The sequence below is a fragment of the Tinamus guttatus genome, unplaced genomic scaffold (genome assembly GCF_059628265.1).
Source record: "Tinamus guttatus ecotype Peru unplaced genomic scaffold, ASM5962826v1 Tinamus_guttatus_pri_ptg000271l, whole genome shotgun sequence".
NCBI lineage: Eukaryota > Metazoa > Chordata > Aves > Tinamiformes > Tinamidae > Tinamus > Tinamus guttatus.
Window position 1 is genome coordinate 126018 of NW_028288805.1, and position 27759 is coordinate 153776.

General features: G+C 43.2%; 1 protein-coding gene across 1 annotated transcript; it reads left to right on the forward strand.

The window, feature by feature from the left end:
* The first annotated feature begins 3422 nt into the window (after positions 1-3422).
* Positions 3423-26313, forward strand: ABHD3 (abhydrolase domain containing 3, phospholipase). Its single transcript, XM_088527248.1, has 9 exons — positions 3423-3599; positions 5043-5206; positions 7020-7202; positions 8937-8982; positions 11772-11884; positions 16636-16809; positions 17461-17509; positions 17594-17759; positions 25375-26313. The coding sequence occupies exons 1-9, from the start codon at positions 3453-3455 to the stop codon at positions 25551-25553; spliced, it is 1221 nt and encodes a 406-aa protein (XP_088383374.1). The 5' UTR covers positions 3423-3452; the 3' UTR covers positions 25554-26313.
* The last annotated feature ends 1446 nt before the right edge of the window (positions 26314-27759 follow it).

Consider the following 27759-nt stretch of genomic DNA (forward strand, 5'->3'; position numbering starts at 1 on the left):
CTCTGACTCCACTGAACTCAGCTGGAGCCATGCTATTGTTGTAAATAAAGCACAAATTTACTAAAGGTATATAAAAGTATTAATTTTTTACATTTCCATAAGACATTCTAAAATGCTTTGGCTTTATGTATAAACTAGAAAACATTTTTTTTTTACAATTTTTTTTTTACATTTTTATCCACTTTGAAGTGTTTATAAAGGAATGAAGATAGGTCAATAAAAGTGAAAATGTTTCACCTTAACCTCTAGAAAAGATTCCTTGGAGCCTGCAGTAGACTTAACCTAGATTCTACAGCCAGTTCCACTGCAGCTCTATGAAAATTCTCCAAGTGTGAAAAAAAAAATAACACTTTTTTTTTTCTTTTAAAATGCAGAGTTTCCAATATATAACACACACACTTTATTCTCTACTTGACTCACACTTTAAGGAAATAAAAATCTGTATTATTTGTGAAGAAGGCTTGAAAAATGCTTTTGTGATTTTTTCATGTGCATTTTTCCTTCTCCCATGCCCCTGCTGATACTAAATGTGAGAAACAGTGAGCGCTCTTCCCTCTGTTCGCTGGGAGACTTTGCAGATGTTTCTTACAGGGGCCTGGTGCTTTTTAAGTATTTCCGAGAGGAGGTTGGCTGAAACAACTTTCTCTTTTGCCCAGTTGTTTGATGAATGCTAAAGTTAAACAAATGTTAAAAGAACAAAAATAAACAGAACCTGGAATTTAAGCCTCTGAGACCAGAAGTCACTTTGTCTCTCATTAGAAGTGCTCTACAGCTTATCGAAATCTATTCCAGGAATGGGCTACAGAGAACCACACTGGGACCAGTGTGCCGTTTCTCCACTGGAACATGTAAGAACACAACAGCTCTCCCCAAAACTCAAAATGGTCACAGGACCAGCTCTGCTAACGAGAAGGAATGAAAGCACTGCACTAGCATAGCCTCTCAGTTAAAAAATGTAATCAAGCTTTGACTAATCTGTTGCTTCTGTAGCGCTAGGTTGATGCAATCATATCACTAAGCACTAGCGAGCAAAGAGCATATTGAGAATAGCGAATATCTCTGGGAATGTTGAACTCTGCTCCTTCGGAAAAAAAAATCGGTAAGAGTTCAAAACAGCATACAACTGATTTGTTTTCCTTCCCCCGCATATACACACTCCCCACCCCTAGTTTGCATTCAGTTAATCACTTGGAATTCGTTGCAAATGGTGAACAGAATATAGTATTTTATTTTTCATCCCTTCAGAAGTTGTTGTAGAACAAAGAGTGGACTAGCCAAGTTCAAAGATTTAACTTTGCACACACAAAAAAAGAATATGTTAGAATGAGAGGATGTGATAGGGACTGCTTGATTCCGAAGTCAGGCATTAACATTGTTGTTATTGGCAGTGTAGCAACATGTTTGCACTGTTAGAACTGCAAAACTCGGGCCTGCTCTGTGCAGGCATTTGTTTCAGATTGCCTGTATTGTCTGTGGCTTATTACACAAGCCTGATATCCATACCTACTCAATGAATAAGTAACATAGGGTAATTGTTAAAAAAAAAAAAAACAGATAAACATCACCAAGTTCTGTGTCTGGATTTTGCTTCATGAATGCAGTCTCTCCAGGCTATTGGCCAAGTCATTAAACTGATGGGTCTGTATGCCTCTGAAAGGTTTCTGTACCTACCAACATCCCCAGTAAGAGAACTGCTCCAGCCGTTCACACTGGAGCCTTCCTTCTTGGCAGGCACTTTTATCTACGATGTACAACATACCAGGACCGAGGCCTAGGTATGGATGTTCTCCATAACTGGAAGCACAGAAAGTGCAGGACAAATGTTTTCCATCCATCTGTTTTTTTTTTTTTTTTTCCTTTTTTTTTTTTTTTTCTGTAACAGCTGCGAGAAAAACAAACCAACCCTAGATCCCTCCTAGCCTCTGCTTACTAATTCCCATTCTCTTTCCATTGCTGTACCTGTGGCTCTGCCCACCATGCCTGGAAACTTCAGACAGCTGACTCTAGAGGACAACTAGTTACTTTTTTATAGTTCTAGCATTCTCGTTATTTAATGAAGAATTCTTAAAATTGTACAAAGAATCAAGACAAGTGAAAGATGTCTGCTGATCAAGCTGAATGTTAGAACATACTTTCCATTTCCAAATACCACATCCACATTGGCAAGGCCATCAGAAGCACTCATTTCTTTTCAAAATCTGTAAATGCTTGGGTTTGTTTTACAACAGTTGTCAGGTTAGGGCTGCAATCGATGATTGCTGGGCAAAAGCAACATGTTTGATTACAGGGTGTAAACATGGTAGCAGTTTTCTGTATAAGAAGGAAAGCTCTTTTGCTGTGGCCCAGTGTCCAAGGAAGCGAGATCTTTGCTTCATGGAGGAAAAGCACCACCTGACTTGCTTTCAGCATCGCTCTACAAAGATCTCTCTTAGCAAGAAGCAGCAACTGAAACAGGCCGCGTCTTGTCTTCAGCTGCTGCATTATTTTGTTGTTGTGTGAGAGTTCCCAGATGAACTATATTTTAAAACCTGGGTGCAGGAAGCACAGGAGCGACAGCGAGCCACTGTGTTTCCCAGCTGCAGAGTCCCTGTGAGGCAGGAGAAGGCCCCTGCCTTCTCCAGCAGGCACGGAGCTGAGGCACACGTTGCAGAGAAGCGCTTTGTGCTCAGCGGGACACGCGTGCACTTCCCATGGTAGGGATTCAGCTTCAGGACCCTCCTGCTACCAACCACGCTGCACCCCGGTGCGGGCACAGACGCCTCGTGTCCCTCGGTGAGAATGAGGAGCGCAGTGTGGGAGTCAGCATCGCGCCAGGCCTCAGCGCCACGACCCGCACTCCGGCAAGAAAACCCACGCAGAGCCAGAGAACAGATCTGCTCGTGCCAGCTCTGCGTTGACGCCTCGGGACAGCGGCGAGCGCCGAGGGGAAGCGCCTTGCAGGGAAGAGGAGAACTCCACGCGCGCCGGGGCAGGAGGAGGCGCCCCGGCAGCCCCTAGCGCGCCGGGTACCCCCGCGGGCAGGGAGCAGGGCCCCGCGCCGCCCCCGCAGCCCCCAGCGCGCTGGGTACCCCCGCGGGCAGGGAGCAGGGCCCCGCGCCGCCCCGGCAGCCCCCAGCGCGCCGGGTACCCCCGCGGGCAGGGAGCAGGGCCCCGCGCCGCCCCCGCAGCCCCCAGCGCGCCGGGTACCCCCGCGGGGGGCAGGGAGCAGCCCCAGGACCCCGGCCGGGCGCGGGCCCCGCTGCGGCGGCGGCGGGAGGAGGGCCGAGGCGGCGGGGGCGGCGGCGGCGGGCGGGCGGGCCGAGGCGGCGGGGGCGGCGGCGGGAGGCGGGCCGAGGCGGCGGGGGCGGTGGCGGGAGGCGGGCCGAGGCGGCGGGAGGCGGCCCCATCCGGCGGCGGCTCCGTCCCTCGGCGGGGAGGGGAGCCCGCCGCGCCTCCGGCTCCGCCGCGGGGCCATGGACTGGCAGGTGCTGACCAGGGAGCTCTCCCTCTACCTGGAGAGCCAGGTGCGCGTGGGGCTCTTCGGCTCCGGCGTGGGCTTGTCCTTGGTGCTGGGCTTCGGCGTCGCCTACGCCTGCTACTACCTCAGCAGCATCGCCAAGGTGAGCGGGAGGGCGCACGCCAAGGTCACCCGACCCCGTCCCCCGCGCACAGCCCCCGGAAGGTAACGGGCGGCGGCCAGGGGGACACGGCGGGACACAGCCCCAGCTCGCGGGATGGCGCCGGGGGCGCCCGGCCCTTCACGCGCCCCACGAAGCGCCCGTGCTCCCCGCGGCGCCGTGTCCTTCCCCGGGAGCCCCGTCGCGGCGCTGCCCGCTGGCTTCGTTCGCCCTGGGGGACCAGGGGCCCCGGTGGCCTCCCCGAAATGCGGCTGCTGGAGGGGGAGCAGCTGCGTGAGGGCTGCGTGGGCACGGGAGGGCTCCCGCTGCCAGAGGAGCGACCTGCGCTCGGGCTCGCCCGCGGGACGGGCGGGCGGAGGAGTTCCCTCCTCTCCCCCGTATCGGCCGGCGGGACCCGCTCGGCTATCTTTGTCCTGGTGGTTTTATGTTTTTACGGGGCTGGGGCACTTCTGCATGGCCTCCAGTTGGTGCTGTTTTTGCGAATAAATCGGGCATCCACATATAATTTGGGTAGCAGGAAGCCAGACTCCTAATCTGATGGAGAGTGGCTCCGTGGAGCAATGCTGGGAGTGCCTCGCCGAACACTTAATCAACCTCAAATATGCATATCCAAAGATTTATGACTGGTGAGGCTATGTGTGTTGCCATTATCATTCATAGAGCTGCTGAGGCCGTACCCTTCCTCTTCATGCTCCCCAAAATAGGGTACTTCCTTTTTGCCCAAGGAGAAAAACTAAGGGTCAGGAGGACATACTGCTATTTCTGTGCAGGATAACAGTTTTCTTTAAGTCTTCTCTTACCGCCCTCCTAGTCCTTGTGTGTTGGATGGCTGGGGCCAAATACAGGTCTAAGAAATATGGTTGTTATTATGTGAGCCATTTGGAACAGAGCGTTTCCCACATCATGTGAGGAAAATGTCTGTGTGCAGAGCCCTGCGGGAGGTGAGTGCAGCTGCATACTGTAGCAGGAGATGGGAGGAGAGCGAGTGTCCTACTAGGTTAAAACAGGTACTACAAGTGCACGGACAAAGTAAATGGATTAAGCTTAATTTCTGCGTGATGCAATAAAAGTGGCTCAGTAACAACTTTGTCACCTACTGTGAGATAGTGTGGTTTTGTTTCTTAATGAATGGTACAATGCCAGTAAAAGCAGGCCTTAAGTATAGGTATGCTTATATACATATATTTCAGAAACAGATAACATTCATAATATTTGGTGCTTTTTTTTTTTTCTTTTGGGTATTTTTGACATTTCATTTAGTTTTGATTTACTTATCTCTTTTCCATGAAAACAAACAATCAAACAAAAACATTGCAAATAAATATATGAAAGCAAGCTGTTTATTGGGAGAGGATTTAAACAGGCTTTCGCTGCTTTTTTTCTCACTGATGAATGCTGATGCCTGACCATAGTCTCCCCTCCTAGAAACCCCAGCTGGTGGCCAGCAATGACCGTTTCTGCCGCTTTCTCGAGGAGCACTGCCCTGTGGTGACGGAAACGTACTATCCCACGATCTGGTGCTGGGAAGGCCGCGTGCAGACGCTCCTGCGTCCCTTCATCACATCCCGACCCCAAGTGGAGTACAGGAAGTAAGTGCCTTTCCTCTGGGAAGCTGTTAACTGTGTAGCCAGGTCAGGGTTATACCCTGTTGCACTCTCATTGTGCAACAGCTACCATGGTTGCTCAAGCTTGTGCCCGTTTTTCTGCTTTATGTCTGTCTTTACAATTGATCCTACACTTGGAACCATATCTGTCCTGGATTCAATGTATAGCGCATTTAACAGGTAGGGGCTTCCAAATTGCTGTCTTGCAGCTCTGGGAGTTTTAGTGCCCTGAAATACCAGTGGCAATGTTGGAACTAAGGTGATGATATGGTCTGGTGATTGAGTGCCACAAATATGCAAAGGCCACGCAATCATGCCTTTTCAGCTGACATCTTCAACCCTAATTGTAGTATGGCCACATTCAGTCCTGTTTTGAGTATATAAAACTTTTGTGAGCTCCAGTGCAACTTACACCTGCAGGGTTTATTTTTTGTTCTTTTATATACAAAATCTGTTAGGAAAAAAAAAGTATTTTGTATAAAAATACAAAATACTTTACAATATACAATATACAATATTGTATACAAAGCATACAGTATACTTTTGTATAAAGGTATATTGTTTGTCCTCAGTTGCTCCCCCTCACACAGGAATGAGACTCAGTCTGGCAAATGAAGCATTTGGCACAAGAGCTAAGGAGAAGTACTTTTATGCTCCGGAACCTGGACACAGCACAAGTTGTTTCAGCTCTCTCTGCATAGTAGAATAGATTTAGCATGTAGCAGCTTCTCTTAGTTTTAGTAACTAGGAAACATTTCAGCAGCGTAGCCATGCCCACTTTTTCTAGCCCTTGGGCGCTTTTGATTTCAAGGTTTATGAGGTAAGAGAGGCATAGTTCCATGCAGCAGTGCTTGTTTTGCACCATTTGAGATTGGGTTGGCAGTACACGCCAGCATTGCATCTACTTCCCATTACTGGAAAAGGGCAAAGCTGAGCTAGTGAGTCCAGCAAGGCTGATGAGCTTTAACATCTTGAGTGGGTGCCATCAAGGCTGTGCTTTTGAATGCAAGGTAGACTTCTGTTTTGGTAGTTCCTGCTCCAAACTGCTAATATGGCATGTTCATTGTCAAAGACATGGAAAGATGCTCCATACTTCTAAAGCGAGACTGAGACCTTCTTCTCCTTGTTCAATGCGTGCTTATCTTCTTGGGACATTGTCATATTTGTTGCATTCTTAAGATGGATTTTTTAAGAGCGCATTCTAGCAGCATTTGTGGAGATATAGGATCAAATCCTAGCTTTACTGAAGGTGTAAAGCTATAGCAGTCTGGGCTCTTGTTCCATATGTTTAAAACACAGACATTGTTTACAACACAAAGCGCAATCCATCTAAAGTGCCAAGCTGATAAATGCTTCCTACCTTCGAGAGAGGGAAAATAATCTGCTAAATGTTTAACATGTTGATTATCCAAAGTCCTCTGAAAAGATTCTCAGACAATAAAAAAGGCAAACCACAGTTTACAAGACTATATAAAATACAGGCAATGCCAAAACACACGTTAATTACAAGACTCTGGGACGGCAGCAGTAATTCATGAAAGGCCAGTTCTTCAGATACTGAAAACTGGCATTGCTCCATGGGCTGACTGAACTAACTCACATCACCTGGAAGTGTGGCACTTTGTGAATGACAAATGTGCAAATGTACCTAGCTGGGGGGTGTTTTATACTTTTAAGATTAAAACTCATTTAAAAAAAAAAAGATTTGATACCTGTTAATTTGTATACTGTAAGCACTCTTAATAGTATGGATATATTTTTAAATCTAATCATTGTTGTCTTGAAATGTACCTTTCAGCGAGCTCATTAAAACAGCAGATGGAGGACAGATTTCTCTGGATTGGTTTGATAATAATGACAGCTTGTACTACCCGGATGCCAGCACAAGGCCCACTGTCCTGTTGCTGCCTGGTCTGACAGGAACGAGCAAAGAATCCTACATTCTTCATATGATCCATCAAAGTGAAACCCTTGGATATAGGTGCTGTTTTATTTCATTGCCAGTATTTTGCTTGTTCTAATAAGATCAAATATAAGCAGGTATGAGGTGCCTTCCAAAGGCAGGTGAGATCTAGACAAATCAGTTTATGTAAGGAAGTAGTAGTAGTAGTAATAATAACAATGTAATTATGTAATGGGCTGTGAATTCCAAAGGGCTCTTTCACTATCTACAGACTCCGCAGTGCAGTGGGGGAGAGTTCAGGCCTATGCCACTGCTCCTCAGATGGTAGCACCAGCACTCACTTGTGTCAGCTTTGCCCTTTCTAGAGAGGCCTTTGTACTCCGCTCCAAGAGTATCCCTGTGGAGGGGCTGCTGTTGGGAGCAGGCCTAAGAGGAGGTCAGCTCCTGAATGCAGAATCGCCCGCTCAGCAGCAGCCTCGTGGGCTCCGAGCACAGCGCAGGCCGGGCTGGCAGCCTGCTGCTCCTGCTGGGGATGTTTAGAGAAGAGCTCTCTAACCTCTCAGGAGCTTAATTTAGTTTTGCTATTAAGGCTACTGGTCAGAGTTGGGCAAGATAAGTGGATTACTCAATTATGTAGATTCCCTTATGTAATCATATTGCTGCTGCTGTGCTTTAAAATGCCTTGTCACTGCTCCAGGATCTGTATTTGGAATATTGCATTTTGTCACTGCAGATTGCCTCCTGACACTGACTATATTAAGTTCTTCAAATAGGTATATGTGACCATTTATTTTTGTGTCTGGCTATCTATTCTCTGTTTGGAGATTGGGATAACTGCTTTAATAAATTTTGAAAGAAATGCAGCATTTTAACCGCTTAAGGTACTTTCCAAACCTCCTTGTACTTAATTTAACAGTAAATAACATCAACGTAGGAAAGCCCTCAAATCAACAACTTCTCAGTACTATTTTTTTAATTTATTCTGACAGAAATACCTGCATTTGATCACCTAGGGAAAGAGAGTATGGCATTAAGAAGAAGCAGGTTTATAGTCGGATTTCAACAGAATTATGTAATTTAGTTTTTTAAATAGCAACATTTGAAAAATACCAAAAGCAGTCAATTTGGTTGCATTTAAGTTACCTAAAAGTATTTATTCTTTTCATTTAATAAAATTACCACACTGAGATAGTAGATTATCTAAGAAAAAATATATATCCCTAAATTGAGGTAATACTAGTAGAAAATTCAGCAACTCCCACCAGGATAGAGAAAATAGAAACTTCTGCTATTCAAGACAAAAAAATACCCCTTCAAGAATTTGTTCACATTTAGACTCAGCCGTCATTGTAATCTTGATTTGGCTTTTCTTACTATTTAATAAAATTACGTAGCTTTAGAGGATATCTGCACACAGATGCACGACTCCCTCTTTCAGAGCAGTGCTAATTAGGTTAGGCTCGGCACTGCACTGACGTAGTTTGTGGTTCGCACTTGGCCAGCTCTGAGCACAGGCAGCATCAGCTGCATATCCTGCCTTCAGGTAGCTCCTGTGGCCCTCACCAAATCTGACCTGCCCCAGCACATCCCAGAGTTCACAGGGAGTTCCAGTGACTTTGGCCTAAAGGTCCTTTCACACAGGTCAGATTTCAGTATCTGTAAGACTGTAAATACTCATGTGCTAATTGTATTTGTAAAACTGGCTAATTTTTAATGTATTTTCACTTTTATTTTATTTTTAGAAAAACAAGCAATCTAAAATGATCCTCGTATAGAAATGTATATAATCAAATTTATTTTGTCTATTTTTAGATGTGTGGTTTTTAACAATCGGGGAATTGCAGGAGAGGAACTTTTGGTAAGGATCACTTTGTTTTTCACATATAAGCAGTATATGTAGAATCAGCAGTGTCTGTTTGTAGGCCTGGATTTAAATGAGATGCTCACAGCTCAGGTTGGAAACGCATAGGAAGAGAACTTCATCATCTGGTTGGTCACTGATAATTGTCTTTTATTTATCTTATTTTAAAACTCAAAGAGGCCTCCCTGTCCACACAACATTTTTGTGAACATTTCATTTTAGGAAGTTCTTTAAATCATTAATATCTGTAAGAGTAAAATGAGCAATCTTTACACTTTTTTCTTCTCCCCAAACACCTCAGTATCTAAAATGTACACGTCTAAGAAATGGTCTTCACTCAATGCGTTTGTTCCTATTGTTTCAATATAAAAATCCAAATTTGAGCAGTGATAATTAGTTGCTACGTGCCAGTATGAATTTAAAATAGATTTTGATATGGTTAATAAGCTTTTCCATTAACATTGATCCATCTTATGTATTATTAAATGAACTAATCAGATTTACGTAGATGGCCAGATACTAAAGTTAGAAGACTTTTTGTATTTTTCTCAGCAATTCTCACACAAGTTCATCTCTAAAAGGAAGTTTGTTGTGCTCAGAACATACATATCACATTTGCTCAGAAATAACTTGCAGTTCCACAGATGACTGTATCTTGAAGCGAAGCGTTTTCTACAGCATAATGAAATATTGCTGAATAAGCTTTGTTTCTTCCTATGCATTTTGTTGACAGTTCTGCAGCTGGTATGAGTGTGCATAATAGTTGGTATTGTTTTGCCTTTTTTTTTTTAATCCATTGATTTCAAAATTTAAAAAGCTCGGAATGTTTTCCCATAATCAGTTAAAGCATTGCAATGCGCACACTGCCATGTTAAGAGTAGTTTTCCACATACTTTTGGAGATGGATCTACAAAGCAGTTTTGTGACACACAAAGTCCTTATTGATGAATTTCTGAATCGTTAAAAGATCTCTTGTTTGGATGCATTGTTGGTATTTTAGTGTAATCGGATTTACATATTTAAGCATTATAAGACCTTACTCTGAAACAAAACAGCTGAAATTATAACGTTTTCTTTAAGGAGGGCTCTACATTTTAATATAAAATCCCCAGTTAATAAGTTTGATGTGGAGCTGAGCAACACAGTAGAAATTAGCCATGCAAGTAATTATTTTTCTAGTTGCTTTAAAGATAGATTTAAATTCATACTAAATAATAACTATATATGGGCAAAAATCTACTTCTCATTTGTGTGTTATTGAAAGTTACTGTGTATTACTGTTATGGATATTAGATCACTACAGCCAATGATCTGAACTAAAATGGTGCTTTAAAATATATTAATACAGTGAATAGCTATACTTTATTTTTTCATTCATTAACTGAAATTAAAGTGCAACATCTCTCTCTAGCTCTCTTAAAAAAAAAGAAAACACTTTCACACAGAATACATTAGACCCTAGTTTCCAAAGATATTTTTTCCTTGTAAGATTGGCAGTTTAATTAAAATAAAACACACTCACACTGTTTATAATTAATAAGGTGTAATAAAGTGAACAGTGATTCGTCTGGATGCGAATTGGAAACGCAAAGTAAGTGCAAATTGAAAACATTTTCAGCTTTAATTATCCAGGTTTCGCTTTTTTCCCATCTGTATTTTATCATCTACTTTAACTTCCTAATATTCTTGTTAAATTAAGCTTTAAGTAATTAGTTTCATCTAATTAAACTTGTTAAATTAACCACAAATTTCCAAGCTGTTTAATGGAAAGCCATTTAAAAAAAAAACTAAAAATACATTGTTGCCTCAGGCAACAAATAATTTCAAGAAACTCATAATTAAATATTAGTATATTTATTTTCAAAGTTTATATTGAAGTTTGACAGGTTAGCTACAACCTTAAGTTGAGTCAGGTCAACTAATATGTGTACTAACAACTGTGTAGTTAAAAACTCTCTCTTGGTGTAGGTGAAAGCTAGGAAACAACATGAGAAAAAAATATTTTACTGAGATTCTTACCATATCCTTCTTACAAAGGATAATTGTCTCCCTTACACTATTCCAGACAGCCCCTCACATTGTGAGCATTATGGGGTGTCCACATGGGTGAAACCCTAAAGCTCTGCTCTCCCTTCCGTAAGCAGGAAAGGGGTTAGCTAAATCCTGCTGATGGCAGTGAAGTCATGGCAAGGCCCAATTCGAGGTCTGAAAAGATGCCAGGCATGCTTTCACTCCCCCAGCTAACAGAGATAGCTAATAAATTAGATAAATGCCACTGGTAAATTTAATTATCTATTTATTTGCTTTTATTGTGTGTGAGATCTGAGTATTGGCTACATTTTCAAGGCTAGCTCACATATTTTCTTAATGCAGGTAAAGGTGATGAAATTGTCACTGTAACTTCCTTTTGTGCCTTACAGCCCTCTTGATCTGTCTGCATTTCCTTAGGGTATTTTAAAAATATCAGTGCCTACCTAGTTCTGATCTAACTCTGATCTGTTCTAGTTTTATCTAGTTTAGCTTGCAGCTCTGTGTTCAGATTTCATCTAATGGCTTGATGGCTGCAGATACTGAGCTGTTTTGCTTGTAATGATAACAAGCGTTAGCACTAGCTGCTTCCTCCACCTCCTCCTGAAATGATCTGGGTTCATATTTGCCACTTGGTGCAGTTTCACAAGAAACATTAAATCTGTCATGTTACATAAATGATCCAATGTACAGTTTGCTTTGTCCTTAAAGGAGGATGCAAAAGCTTATGATGGCACTTTTCTGCTGACTCCCTACAGACACCGAGGACTTACTGTGCTGCTAACACAGAGGATTTGGAAGCAGTTGTTCACCATGTGCACGACCTGCACCCCTCCGCTCCCTTCATGGCAGCCGGTGTTTCTATGGGAGGGTAAGAAATTACGTAAAAGAAGTCACAGTGTAACCGTGATCACAAAACAAGACTGTTATAGCCTGATTATAAATTACTGCTCTGTGGTATGTTTGCATAACTTGCTGAGCTGGAACTAGTTTGGGTCTGTCTTCAGCAGCCGATATTCAGAAGACTTTGGGAAACCTACTGTCTTTGAAGCCTTTAGCTCTGTGTTAGGTAGCGTTGAAATAGGCAAACATTCAAATGTTGAGGGGCAGAATGAGAGGAGACACTGACAGATTGACACAAAAGCAGAGGGGCAATATAAGCTATGGAGGCTTCTTTGGAACAGAGGGATAAAAAAACAGGAGCTGGAGGTAACACATTGTGTTTCTTAGCAAACCCTGGAAGATTTAACCTCATTCTGGGTTATGCAGTGTGTGGGCAGGTTATGCTGGAAGAGATGTGGATATCTGCTCTGTCTGGCTCAGAAGCACGAAGTAGCAGTGTTGTTGAAACCAGTATGGGTCGATCTAGCAAGTGCTATCTAGATTTGCTGTGTCCTGGCTTCTCTCCAGAAATCACAGACAATGAAGCAGAGTTGGTGAGGAAAAGCTCTCCTAGACACTAGGAGAAATGTTCAGACAGCCTCTTCAGCACAACCATAGAAGAAGAGAACTTCTCTCAGAAATTCTGCAGGGATAGTAGTATTGCTGATGTGATTTTGCCAGTGTCTTCCATGAAGAGAGGATTTAGGGCATTTTTAGGTACAAAGGGACCTCTGAAGTTCAGCTGGTCCTGCTCAAAACAGGGCTAACTTTGATGTTAGATCAGCTTGTGTAGGTCCTTATCCAGTCAGTTTTTTAGTATCTCCAATAATGAAGACTCAAAAAACTCTCAGGGCAAACTGTTCCAGTGTTTGATCTTCTCTGTGGAAAGTTATTCCTAATACCCCTTTGGAATTTTTCTTGTTGCAATTTGAGCCCTTTGCCTCCTATTCCCTTACTTTGCACCTCCAAGAAGAGTCTGGTTCTCTCTTCCTTAGAACCACTCATTCGGTAATTGAAATCTGCAACAGGATTCCCTTTTAACCTTCTCTTCTCCAGTCTCCTTTAGCCCTCCACATGTCATATTCTACATCCCCCTAATCATCTTGGTGGCCGTCTCCTGAAATCTCTTCAGTTTCTCAGTTTCTGTCTTGCCTGGAGAGCCCAAAATTGGACACAATACTCCATATACAATCTCACAAGTGTCAAATACAGGAAAATATTGACTTCTCTAGACCTGTTTGCTCTTACTAACATAGCACAGCATTAATTTAGTTTTCTGCATTGCTGCCAGGGTGCTTTGTTCTTTCATGTTCGGCTTGCCAGGCTGCAAACATGCTTTCTATCCTAGGCAGCCCATCCCACTTCCACCTTCTGGATACTTCCTTATATTTTTACGCAGGCAGGAGCTTTTTGGTTAATCACGTGGTCTTCTGCCACTGTTGCTCAACTTTCTGCAAGTCAGAATGTGCCATACTTATGCCTTAAGGTCAAACAGTTGTCCTTGAAGATCAAACAGCACCCCTGGGCCCTTGTGCCCTCCAGCACTCTCTCACACTGGGTGAAGCCAATGAGATCCCTGAACAAATTTAAGTCTATTCTCTTTCTGCTTGTGCACTTCCCTTCCCCCTTCTCCGTGGGTACCCCATGCAATGGGTACCCACTCAGGTAAAACCCACCATGAATGATCTCGGCTGCCAAGGCTGATATCCACCTACACATACCTGAGAATTCTTTGATACTTGTGAGTAGCAGATCCATAGAGTGTTTCCCTTAGCTGACTCATAGATTTTGTATCAAAAGATTGTCCTCACTATTCTCCAGAAATTGCCTGGTTTATTTTTGTCTGGTGTTGTTGATCCAATTAGTGTCAGGATGGTTAAAGTTCCCTGTGAGAATTAGGGCTTGTGATTACGAAGTTTCTTCCAGTGATTATGAAGTTTCTTCCATCTCTCTAAAGACTTCTAATAGACTTCATCTAATTCTTCCTATTGATCAGGAGGTCTGTAGCAGATTCCCACCATGATATCTCATTTGTTGGCCTCCTCTCTGATTTTGACCTATGAACCCTAGATCAGTTTATAAACTGCACCATAGAAAAGTTCCCTACGTTGAAAAACATTCTTTGTTTAAGATGCAAACCCTTCTGCTTGCCTTCCCGGTCAGTTCTTCATGAAGAATGTATCCATATCCATCACAGCTTTGTAGGCTTGTGAGCCAGTGAGCCCTCCACATCTCTGAGGTGCCCATGAGCTTGTAGTTCTGTGACTACACACGGATTTCTAATTCCTCCTGTTTTTTTCCCCATGCTGTGTGTTTGTGTACTGGCACATGAGATAGATAGGCTGCAGTCGTGCTACCTTCTCAGGGAAGCATGAGAGCCTCCCCATCACGCTGGTCCTTGGGGACTTCCTCAGTGCTCGCCAGGCCTTCACTTCTCAGGTTTTGGTCAAGCTTCAGGCTTTCTCATGATAAAACTAGCTTAAATCTCTATCCCTGAGGTTAGCAAGCCTGCTGGCTGCCATCCCACTTTGTCAGTTCTCTCTTCCCCGGCTCAGTGTTTTTTTGCATGCAGAACAAGAAATAACATGCTGTATTGTAAAAACATGTTTCACTGGAGACGGTCAAAGCCAGAAAATATGCCTTGTACACACCTGGAGTCTTGTTTCCATATCGTTTCAATATGGAGATGCAGATTTAAAGCATAGTAGTTCTTCCTGTTTAACTTTGTGTTTGGTGCACCATGACACTAACACTAAGAGGGCCTGTCTGGCTTAGGGGAGGCGCTGGGTTTTCAGGGCTGAAAGGCTCAGAAGAAGCTAAACTTCTGTGCATGGTCCAAAAGACCAGCTCAGCCCTCAGTGTCATTTCTGACTTCAGATTAGCCTAGTTGTGGAATCCTAAAAGGTAACAGAGTCTGTTAATGTCACACAGGGGATCTCTGTTCTGTTCCTGGCTTTTACCTCACCGCCACTAGTGCATGAGTTTAGATTCTCCACCTTACTCTTTTTTTAAGCGCAGAACCACAAGGATAAGGCATATGCTTAATTTTACATAAAACTGAAAGAGTCCCTAATCATCCACATGGGGACTCTTTTCATGCTTCAGAATAAATTGGAGCATTTACATGCATAAAATTAAGCAGGAGCAGAGATCTCATTGGGGCATATCATGAAGATCATCCACTTATCCTAGTCTTACAATAGTTTTCTTTTTTTTTTCAAGATTTTCTGAATAACCAGTTAATTTATAAATTAAAAGTGTGCCCAGTAAAACAGAAAAATAAGTATACACTTCACAAGGGTATAAATGTAAATGAAAATCCACTTGCTCTCTTAAACATCAGTATATATTGTTATGGAAATGGCCTATGTTTTCTAACAGAAAGAATCCTAAAACTTCTCCCACCATATGTATTCTGTAAATTTCTCTAGAGAAGTGGCTTTTTTTTTGTCTGACCACAACATTTTTAGGGTTTATGGCCCAATTTTCTTCTTACACTAACTGGACTGATGACTCCCTATTAGGTTTTCCCTATTGCGTGGGTGGGAGGGAGAACGTGTCACCTATCTCCAACATGCGTCACGGGTGACCCTCCACGCTGGGTTCACGTGTGAGTCAATTACAGCAGCACACCCATGGTCTGGCTGTTGTTCTTTCCTCTCTTGCTTCCTACCAACAGGCAGGGCTTTGGAAGATCAAGAACTGGTCTCTCTTGTGCACTGCTGTGCTGTCATTCCGCAGATGATGCCCGAGGACGAAGCCTGTGTGACCGCAGGCTGCCTCATGGCGCTGCTGCCTCCCAAAGCAGGGCCGGTGAGGTGAAGGTGCAGAGAGCTGAGGGTCCAGGGAGCTGTACTGAGCTGTAGAGCTGGTAACGATTTGAGCTAAAGGCTTGATATTCAAATGATTGTTGATTTCCAAGAAAATTTGTGCTCTCAGACAGTAAAGTAAGAATTACAGCTTTTCTATTTTTTTTTCTTTTACTGTCTTTTTGCTAATCTGATTTTTCTACATCTGAAGAGTCAGGTAGTGGTGAAATCTCTCTCCTTATCTCAACTATACCTTAGCAGTAGAGATTGTAAATTGCACTTGATCAGAAAAGCAGACTTAAGCCATTTTGTGGTATTTTTTGCTGATTTTGTTAATTATCCACCACTTCATTCTTTGCATACTTTATGCTAAAGAACAGCTGTAATCTCTCACATGTACGAGGTGGATTAGAGGTATTGCCTTCAGCTCAAAAGACAGCTTCATAGTAGGGCAGGCAGACCTGGAGTAGCTTGCATTTATTGGGTGGACTTACCAGATTTATCAGGAACACAGGAGTTTCCAAGAGTTCTAAGACCAATGAAATATTGTAAAACTATTTGTAAAAAAATTGCTGACAATTTGGGACTTGTTAGTGCCTTGAGTAATGTGCATTGGCATGACCATTTCCTTCTCCTTTACTGATATAAGCATGCATAGTATACCTCCATTTATTTTTAAATGCTCTCTTATCCACACAATGCACTCGGTTCCTCTTTGAATCTAGAGAGTGAAAGCAAACTTTCTGAGTCAGATGTTGATTTTTGTTAACTACCTTCTAAAAATGCTAGGTGCAACTGATATCGTTGATACAAGAAATTATATGAAAAATCAGACAGAAGAAATAAAGCATAGCTGATTGCTATATTTATTTTAAACTGAAACAAGTAATTTGATAGTATATAAGTTTCTGTTTTTCATTTCTGTTTATAGCATGCTTCTTTTAAACTACCTGGGCAAAACTGGCAGAGACACTCCTTTAATGGCAGCTGCAATTTTCTCTGCGGGTTGGAATGTTTTTGAATCTGTAGAATCTCTGGAGAAGCCACTAAACTGGCTTCTTTTCAACTATTACTTGACGACTTGTCTACAATCTTCCATCAGCAGGTGAGTTGCCTTCTAAACTATATAGCAAGGTAGCAAGATGTTAGCATGAGATCTACAGTAGCATGTAGCAACATTTCACATAGCTGTTCTGTGAGCATTCTCCTTGAAGTGTTAAAATTAAAGACTTTTTTTGCGAGACAAATTTTCATGAGTGTGGTTGAATCTCTCTGCTTCTCAAGGGACTCAATTTCTTGATTATCAAACTTCTTGATTCACAAGTAAAGCAAACTTTAATTCTGGGATATACACATACTGAGTTTGAGTGTGTTGATAAATATATATATACACATTGATTTTTTAAAAGTTAGCCTTACTGCAAAAGCATGGAAAGGTCTAGTCCTTCATTTTGTAAAATTAAAGTGTATTTTGAATTCCTAAATATTTGATTCTTTTAATCTTTGGCATCTTTCTAATGACTCATGCATATTCTGAATATGTTTCTGGATGTGCCTGCATAGAAATAAACAATTCTCCTGCTTTTGGATTCCAGACAGATTTTTTTTTAACATGATAGAAAATTAAAAACAAGCATATTCTTGTATTGGGAGTTATTTTGGTATATTTATCTGTAATGCAGAGGACTTGTACATCTACTTGTAAGGCAAAAAAGGAAAGCCCCCAGTTTTCCTCTCTCTCTCTTTTTTTTTATAGGCATCGACAAATGTTGGAGAAATTATTTGACATGGATCTTGTGATGAAGGTATGTGAACATATTACTTCTGCATTAGCTGGAAGCTGTTTTCAGAATGCTGACACAGTTCCCTATTTGAATTCTGTGCTTTAGGCTAGAACTGTCAGAGAATTTGATAAGCAGTTCACTTCAGTCATGTTTGGCTACCGCACAATTGATGATTACTATGAAGATGCCAGCCCATGCCGCAAGCTGAAATCAGTAGGAATTCCAGTGTTATGTCTAAACTCTGTGGATGATGTTTTCTCACCTGGTCATGGTAAGTCTAGGCTTTTAAAAATTATTTCTCTGTATGTGCAATCATTAAGACAAATTATATAGATCTGAGAATGAACTATGTACGAAGGTTTATTTAAACATTGTTTGGACATCAGATCAAAACCTCCAGGGATGGATCAGTCTTGCGATTTATTCTACAGTGTCACACACATTAAAGACAGATACAATGTCTGATAATGGAGTAGTACAGAATGCAGAAGCACATGGAATGGCAGTCACCTACTAAGTGTTAGGTGCCTATATCTGATAAGATCTCTTTAGGTTCTCTTTATAGTTAAAGAAAGAAACGTGCACTTTAGGATGTGAGGTAGCTCATTGTAAGGAAGATATCAGATGTATTGAACCCCAGAGTTTCCACTTAAGGCCACTGTGTATGAAGACAGCCTATAATAAGGAGCCCAGTTTCAGATTTCTGCACTGTTCAGAGTTCAGTGAAAGTTAAACCAAGTATTTTTATTATCATACTTTGAGCCAGTCCCTATAACAGACTTCTGGGACTTTCTCATGTGTCAGATGACTTGAAATCCACGTAAACTGCTCAGGATCTCGGTGCCATAAATTCAAATGTCTGATAATTAAAAATTTTTGGGAAAAAAAAGCATAGACCATGTAGGCCAAAATCTAGGACAAGGGAAAAGATGTAGACAATATGTACTCCCATAAAGAGACACACTGATACTAAGACAGCTCTAAATAGAAGATGAAACTGTCCAACCAGCAGCTCTATTATCCGCGAATAACCAAAAGGCTGAAAAGTCTCTTTTCCTTTTTCTTTTCTACCAAACACATGATCATTGTGAACATTTTACTTTTGATCTCTAACCACATTGCTAATTGTTTTTAAAAGATCAGCTCATTCCTCCAGTCTGTCTATTGGTTACAGTGTTTAAGAAGCAAAAGAGAACAAAAGTTACTGTATAGGAAAAACTATAATTAACAGCTGGTTGAGGTCACGCTCTTCAGCAGTTAACACTTGACACCTTTAATTACGAAGTTCATACCCTGGATTTATTTCAGGGAAGTTTTCTCCAGTCACGAGTAAGAGATTCTTGTAGATTGAGTCACAGAACCAAAATGAGTGGCAAAGAGACAAGAACAAAAAAAAAAAATAAAGGAAATGGCAGAGACTGTATTTACTGCTTATGTGTACTCACATATTTCACACATGCCAAAAACATGCATACACTTCTGTTATTGCTCCTGTTTTGAATACCTGTTAGAGACAAGTGTGACATGAAAAGGGCTGCTGCAGTAGAGAGCACTAGGAAAGGACAGTCTGATTTCCTCTGTCCTTTGGCCAAACAAATGCTTAGCAAAAAATGCAAGATCAAGGCAAGCATGTACTCCTCCAGAATGCTGCATCTGTCTTCATCAGTTCCCAGTTAGAGGGGTTTCTGAGCTCAAGTCAGTCTCTTTTTATTTATACTGTCTTTACCAGACTATTTTCACTGAATCTGTCCAATTGTTATTTCTGTTATAAGCATATACTGTCCTGGAACTAAGAGTATGGCCTTTACCCTAAAGTCTGTGTCCAAATATAAATTCTAGGCAGTGATTTGGAAGGTAAATTTTGTGGGTCTTGTGATCATTGGGATGATTTCCCCCATACTCCAGAAGGAAGATGATCCATTTTGCCCTGCTTCTGCAATTGGTACCTCAGAGAGGGAACACAGGCTTCACCTATACATTAAACTTTAAGTCTGTTTGTTAATTCAGCTCTTAAAAGGTAATAATAACTGTGGCAAAGCTGACTAACTGACACGGGTAAAAAGCAGTGAAATGGTAGTGGTGGAAGCACAAGCCTGGAGGATTTGTTGAGCTTTTCCAACCTGTTCTCATTGGGACTGACACTTTTGTTAGCAGATTAAAGCTACTGCAGGTTGTGCATCACTCTGTCCCTTACTTTTAAAACAAAACTTCCAGACCTCAAGAGCCAAAACCCGACCCCATGTAGAGTACATGTGTAGCAAACTCTTCTTCCCTTGGAACTGGTCTTTAACAGAAACACAGCTCCCAGTTCACAGAGAATCATAGGGATGGTCTATTGTGTAAGACTAAGCATCAAACTTGTTGTCAGAACTGAAAGCCAAAAATGTAGCTCTGCTAACAAGGAACCAATGAGTTTTGGGTGCTTAGGCCACCACTCACTGATTCCTTGTTAGCAGAGCTATGCTTTTGGCTGTAAACCTCTGTCCTGGTGGTAACTAGTTTATCTTTGGAAGGGCTGCCAGGACAAACATTTTTTAGCTACGAGTGTGACCGCTTTACATGTGTGTATCCTTGGCTCCTTTTTAATTGTTTTTTTTTTGGCTTATTTATTGGGGCTCTTTTGCTGGTCCTTTTTATTAGCAGGGGACGGGTGTCCCAGGATGTGGCGTGGCCACCAGGAGCAGCTTCCCCTGGCAGCCGTGTGATGGAGCCCAGGCCACAGACTTTGTTCTCAGCCAGGCTCCAGGGTTTCTCTGACTTTGGGAACTGGTTATGTGATGCCTCACAGCTCCCCGTTAACATCTGCCCGCATTCACGCAACCTTCCAACAGGTGAAGGGAGGGGATCCTGCCCCTCTACTCAGCCCTGGTGAGGCCACATCTGGAGTATTGTGTCCAGTTCTGGGCCCCACAGTACAAGAGGAATGTGGAGCTGCTGGAGAGAGTCCGGCGCAGGGCCTCAAGGATGATCAGGGGCCTGGAACATCTGCCCTATGAGGAGAGGCTGAGGGAGCTGGGCCTGTTCAGCCTGGAGAAGAGAAGGCTGAGAGGGGATCTAATCAGTGTCTATAAGTACCTCAAGGGAGGCAGTGAGGAGGATGGTGCTGGCCTCTTTTCACTGGTGGCCACTGATGGAACTAGCAGAAATGGCCACAAACTAAAACACCAAAAGTTCCACAGGAACTCAAGGAAAAAATTCTTAATAGTGAGGGTGGCAGAGCCCTGGAACAGGCTGCCCAGAGAGGTTGTGGAGTCTCCTTCTCTGGAGATCTTCAAAACCCACCTGGATGCCACCCTGTGCCACGTGCTCTAGGTGACCCTGCGTGTGCAGGGGGGTTGGACTAGATGACCTCTAGGGGTCCTTTCCAACTTCAATGATTCTATGATTCTATGATTCCTCTTCCCCTGTAGATAGCTGTAGGTTCAAATATTGGGAAATGGGATTAGAAAGTTCATTAGGGCTGTTGCAGAACTCCTCTGTGCTCTAATGTCCTTTATAAAGCCAGTCGCCCCTTCCTACAGTAGGATGGGAGCATGAAGTCCACTTTATCACTACAAAACACGGAGCTGTTCAGGAGGAGCTTCCGTTAAAAACTGCAGGTGCCAACCCTGTTGCCTCTTACTACCTGACCGTTCTTTCTCGTGTAGCTTTCGATACACTTTGTACTTCCCAGGAATTGCTTTTGAATACACTGTGAAAATGTGTGCCCTTTGATCTCAGCCCAGTGTTGGGAAACAACAGCTCCTCCCCGGGGCTCCCTTGACGGGGATGTGTCACAGGGCAGAGCGCAGAGCTTGGCGCCTGCTGCACGCGTTTGTCATCACGTTGCGGAACGAGGACAGATGAGGACAGACGTGGAGCCGCTGCGCACGGCACCTCTTTGGCCATAACTAATCCAAACAAGCCACTGCTTGAGGGAACATGTAATATAACCAAGCCAAGCCAAGGCCTTTTAGTTTATAAGTGTCAGATATAAATTTAAACGATGCAATGGTAGCAATCACTATCAGGGTCACATTCAAATTTCCATCTGAAGTGGCATTTTTTTCCCTCACTTTTAGCAGCATGTCGTAATATTAAATTTCCTAATATTAATGCCCAGCCAGTAGCTGCTGAATTGCTGCTGGCCAGTGCTGTGCTCAGGCCGAAAGTTGCCCAGCTCCCTCCTGATACCCGCTGGGTGGGTATTTGAAGCTCGGTTACTTCTTAATGAACTCTCTGAGCCTTTTGGGTCCCTCTGAATCCAGACTTAAGAGTAATCATTTCTAGGCATTATTTTGCATCCCGTCATGTAAATAGCAAAATCGAATGAAGTTGTCTGAAAAGATCAAATGTTCAGGGAATGGAAAAGGGATAAGGATGGGAAGGATAAGAATTAGGGCAAGGGTTTAAGTAACATGAAGAAATAAATGAAATAAAAGAATAGAAAGTCAGACAACAATGATTTACTTAAGCCTATTCTGCTTCCTACATGTATTTTTATTTTTTCTTTTCAAAAATATTTTTTGGAGAAAGAACATACAACAAGTTGATTTTGAACACAGCGATTCTGCACATATCTAGTTGCATCATGGTTCTGTGATCACAGATAACAAACCTGTTCAGTGGATCAAATAGCGGTGCCAAATTTGGTCAGTGGAAGCCTAAATACCAGGTTATATTTGGACCCCAACATGTGCTGCCCCATTTGTGTGCCTTTTGCGTGGCAGCCTTTGCTCTGTGACACCGCGGGGTTGTTTGTGGGTGGCTGAGAGCGCCTGGAACAGCCTTGGGGAGAGCAGCCCACAGCCCAGCTGCAGAGCCAGGAATGCTGGTGGGCAGGAGTCACAGAAATGGTGACCCCACTGAATCCAGCTTAACTGTGTCAAGGACGGGCTTTCCTGCTCACCGTGGGGACCTACGAGCAGAGATGTAACAGTAGGTCAAACTGACACCTACTGAATATCCTCCTTGCAGATGGAAATAAAAGGCTGCATACTCAGCACGGTGCTGGGGCTTGTGATGAGCACAGTGATCCGTGGCCAAGTCCTGCTCCAAATGGATGGCAATTAGAAGAGGGAGAACGTCAGGACGGGGAAGATGTGATTTATGCACACCTGCATGCGGCTCATACCTTACCTGATGTGGAAGATAAGCAGCATCCAAGCGCTGCTGGGTGTCCAGCAGGGAGGTGCTGCGGCTGGTTGGAAGCAGCCAGCACTGGCCATGCCCTAGGGGCCTTCAGGCATTTGGGGACCACTAGCAAATCCATGTGGGAGGCACCATGAGCTTGGCGTGAGTGAGTGAGTGAGTGAGCAGCAATCAGAGTGAGCTCTGCCCCAGCTGGGCTGCCACCACAGAGGAGACCATTATGGTCACCTCCCCCAGCCCCAGCAAAGCTCCCAGCAAGAAAGGGTATTTCTGGGCACACTCGGGCACTAGTCTGACTAGGTGAATGACCATCTTCTTTTCCCACAACTCACCTTGTGCAACTTGTTTTTGCCTCAGCTAGTTAAGAGGTGTGTTCAGGACAGCACTCGGCTGGTGGGATCAGTGGTGTTCCCATGCCGTCTGCTTCTTAGACATCAAATCTTTCTCTCCTGATGTGTTTGCCACCCCTGTCCTCGCTTGTAAGATCACCCACCAGCACCCACTGTGCCAGGGAGGCAGCTGCAGGGTGGCTGTGGAACATGCGATCCTTTTCCAGGAGCAGGAGGGAGGGAACTCCCTGCTTTACGTTCCACGTGCCCCATGCAGGGCTCTGTGCTCCATGCGCCCTGTGTCTTGTTGCAAGGGAAGGGGGCAAAACCCCATGCAGGGGACAGAGCCTCCCACGAATTGCAGCCACCATCTGCACACGCAGCGTGTCCATGCATAGAGTCCATGAGAGCCAGATCAGAGATTAACTGAAACAAAACCCTGGCAAGTGCTTGCTGTGCTCTGAAGTTATGCACATGCTGCACTGCAAGAAATACTACATTGTTTTCTCGATCTGTTTCCAGCTTCTGCTGGAAACCAGCCCCTCAGGCTTGCCAGCCCCAGTCCAGGCTGGCAAGCTGGAGGCTTTCATTTCATTGACTTGATTTTTATTTCTGGCCTTGCCTCAATATTGCTTTAAAAGGCCCAGAGGAGGTATTTGCAATTTTCCTGCTGAACAAAGGAAAGTCCAAGGACATTTTTTACAGAGAAAATGAGAAGCAGCGTTTCTTCCACCTAGGAAAGAATTAAAACCACTTATTAAATGTCAGATTCTATATATAAATGGCTTAGATGTGCGTGACTTCGAAAGGAGGGAGAGAGTGAAAGAAATTAATAGCCGGGGGAGCAGGGTAGCTGACGTTTTCCGCAAGAGGAGTCTTGTTCTCCAAGCCTGTGTCTCACTCAGGACACTATAGCATGGCAGGACCCTTACAGCACAACAGTGCCAATGGCCCTGGATGCTGTTGGTTTAACCTCCTTGGGGTAAAGTGCTTGAAGCGACTCATTTTTATATCAAGAGCATGAACAGCACGGTTCTGCAATGTGCCACCGCTATGGCCAACAGTGCACACGACAACACTGCCACCCTGCCCGCATAGAAGCGCCGTAGGAAAATCCATGTGCTTTCTCTGTTGTGAAGTGACCTGTTCTCAGCTTTGGCCGGGGGAGCTGCCTGACGGAGGGCGGCTGTGGATCGCGCCCGTTCAGACCTCGCACGCGCCCGGCTTGGGCAGCCGCTCCGAGCTCGCCCAAGGCTGCCGCAGGAAAGGCCGCCACAGGAAAGGCCGCCTCGCCACAGCCCTCCGGCCACTCTTCCTGCTGCTTTCCACACGCTGCCATTAATGCGGTACATCGCGTCATGGAGCTCGGCCCGCTGAAAACCAAGCCAGCAAGAGAAAAAAACCTTGTTCTGTTCAGTCTCACGCTACCTAAACTATGTTCTAGTGTTCTGACAGGACAAGGTGAACGGGTACAAGTTGAAACACAGGAAGTTCCACCTCCATGTGAGGAAGAACTTTTTTACTGTGAGGGTGACAGAGCCCTGGCACAGGCTGCCCAGAGAAGTTATGGAGTCTCCTTCTCTAGAGATCTTCCAAACCTGCCAGGATACCACCCTGTGCCACGTGCTCTAGGTATCCCTGCTGGAGCAGGGGGGTTGGACTAAATGATCTCTAGAGGTCCCTTCCAACCTCAACCCTTCTGTGATTCTGTAACATGGGGCAGGTTTCTGGGACCTCGTGCATCCATTTGCCCGTTGCCTTTTTCTGTTCATCCTGCCTCTTTGGTCTGTGAGTTCTCCAGGGCTCTCCCTGTCTCTTGCTGTGTTTGCTTGGTGCCATCCAAGCACATAGGTGTAATCAGTCATAATCATAGTAAGAACGTGGGATGTTCTTCAATCTTCTTAAATAGGGTATCTCAGACATCTCAGACAAAATGTAAAGCAACATTTAAAGTTTGTGTTTGGAGTCTTTTACCCGAAGAAGGCGGATTCACTACTAAAGTGCCAATTCCTAAGTTGTTCCAATGCCAAATACTGCAACACAGGTAAAATCTGCAGGCTTGATTCTCCTTTCACTCACACTGTTTATTCAGAATTGTAAATTTGCATTAACATGAGAGCTCTCACATGAGTGTGACTCAGAGAAGCATCGAGCTGGGTGATTTCTGAAACTTTCGCAGCATGTGGCAAAAATCACACACATCAGGTGAGTTCATGATGAAGAAAGAAATCACTTTTAACATGTCTTTGATTCCAAGTCCTGCATTAAGTTGAAGATGTGTTGTGTGTGCTTATTCGTGTATATATATATTGTTATATGAAAAACATGAACAAAAAACCAAAAACCATTTAAAAAATTATTCAGGTGCCTGGCATTTCATAGAGAGATATAGACTTAAACTTTTTTTTTCCCGCTCCCACCTTTTAGCTATACCAGTAGAAACTGCCAAGCAAAATGCAAACGTTGCTCTGGTTCTGACTTCTTGTGGAGGCCACATTGGGTTTCTGGAAGGAATATGGCCAAGGAAGTGCACTTACATGGACAGAGTCTTCAAGCAGTTTGTGCAAGCTATGTTTGAGCATGGAAACAAAATCTTCAGCATGTAGCTTTGGACCACTACTATAGCACCGTGGCACATTCTGACAGTCCAGCTTAATGCACAAATATTAACTACTGTAAGCCAGCAAATGGATGAAGTCCATTACTACATGCAAAAATATTTTTGCCTAAGATTTTGTAGCAGGAAACTAAGTATTATGTTGTCACTTTTGTATTTATTTTTAATATGCCTTACTAAGGATGACCTTAAATGAAACCGCATTCTGCATACGTCAACTTGCACTTAACCAAAACCATCAAGTAAGCAGATTATAATTCCTCAGGATTTTAATTTAAGACAGTACATATTTAGGAGACTTAATTTAGATGGCTTTCAGTATTAGAACGGCAACATTCAAATAATGTGTATTATCCTGCCACACATAGTACAAGGTGGCACATTCCTTGGGGCACCAATGGTGAAAAGCTTAAAACATAAAAACAAAAGAAGGAAGGAACATAAAAAAACACTGGATCTTTAAGTAAGTCTAAATTTTAGCATGTAATTACCTAGCATTAGACAGGTACCTGCTTTTGCTGTTTTACCCTGAAAGAATTCAAGTTTTAGGGCTTTTTTTTCTTTTAATTATGCCAATGCCATACTTGTCTTACGTGATAACTTTTTAAACAGTTAGCTAATCTATAGTGTTTACATATAACCAAAAGATTCTTTTAAAATAGTACTGTAATAACACATATTCTTAAAAGACATTTTGCATTTCAAAGTTCCTGTAAAACTGTATTTATCATCTATGTAATATGTTACTTCATGTAACTGGTAAATTCAATGATTCTACCTATTATGCTTACATTATCCTGCAAGAACATTTCATTTCTTAAGGTATATTAAGAGTGTCAGGAAATTATTATACAGTCTGCTTTAAATTTAAAAAAAATAAGAAAAAGAAGTCTCCCTGAAATTTTGGTCTCCCCTACTGTTTCAGACAACTGCTAAAAAAAGGCGCAACAAAAACTGCTTGAAGAAACCTGGGAGCTGGGGGGAAAGCTGCATTCCCGGCTCTCTAGTGGGTTTAGTGGGTCATTTTTCATCCCTTCAGCCAAGCTCACACAAGTCACTGACACTCCAGAGCCCGATGTGCAGAGCCCCCACGGGGCTCGCTGGGCACCCGCTGCCCCCCGAGTGTGGAAACAGAGCGAGAGCTAGAGCGGATCCCGGATGTAACATATTCCCAAACTGCGCGGAAATCCTAACTGAGGGCACAGCAAATAAAAGGAGAATCTTTTAACCAGCTCCTGCCGGGGCCTCAGCCTCGGCTGACAGCTGCTTTGGGCCCAGCCACACAAAATTAGGCAGTAAAGTGACCCTTGCGTTTTTATGTTTATTGTTCACGTGGGGTCAGTACCAGCAAAACTCAAGATACAAAAGCATGTCAGCTCTTCTGCCTCATACAGCAGTGAACAGCCCTCTTGCAGGGTATGTTTCCTAGTAACAGCAACAGCAAAGAAAAATACTTTGTTTTTAGGGAAAAAAAAGAAGAAATCAGGACATACGATATGAAAGCAGGTTTTGCGAGGTGCAGCTTAAATTTTAAAAGAAGGAAGAGACGGTGCTTTTGCGTTTGAATTCTTCAGACAAGACACTGACTGTGGCCCAAATAACAGAAACCTTATTTCTGCTGTAGTAAGCAACGAGGAGAAGTAACATGTAAAAGCAAAATGAAGTTTTGTACATGTTGCAAGCACAGATTAAAGCAACATACTAGAGGGTGCCTTATTCATTCTTACATTTATTTCCATAGTAGAAGTTATAGTTCATAACTTCTAACTTCCATGTAGTAGAAGTATGTGGTTCATGCCACCACAAGGAGCAATAAATAGTGTATTTAGCATTATATTTGTAAAATTGTCCGAGTACAGCACTGTTCAAAACTCAGTATCAGTATCAATATTAATATATATATATTAAAGACATACCTTACTGTTTAAATAAAAGTAATATGATTAATGGCAGAATTACTGTCTCTTTGCCCTGTCTTATTTCATTTCTCTTTAAAGCTACGCCTATATACATTTGAGGAAATTGTTAGGAATCCATTAACTCTCCTTGAGACCACAGCAGAGTTATCGACGTACTCATTACCGGAAAGCTGGAGCAGAATAAAAATGCAACTCCAGGTCACAAACAGACATCTCCAGCTCGAGCCCCGCGCCACGGCCCTCAGCCCGGGTGCCTCATGGCCAAAATGAGCCTCG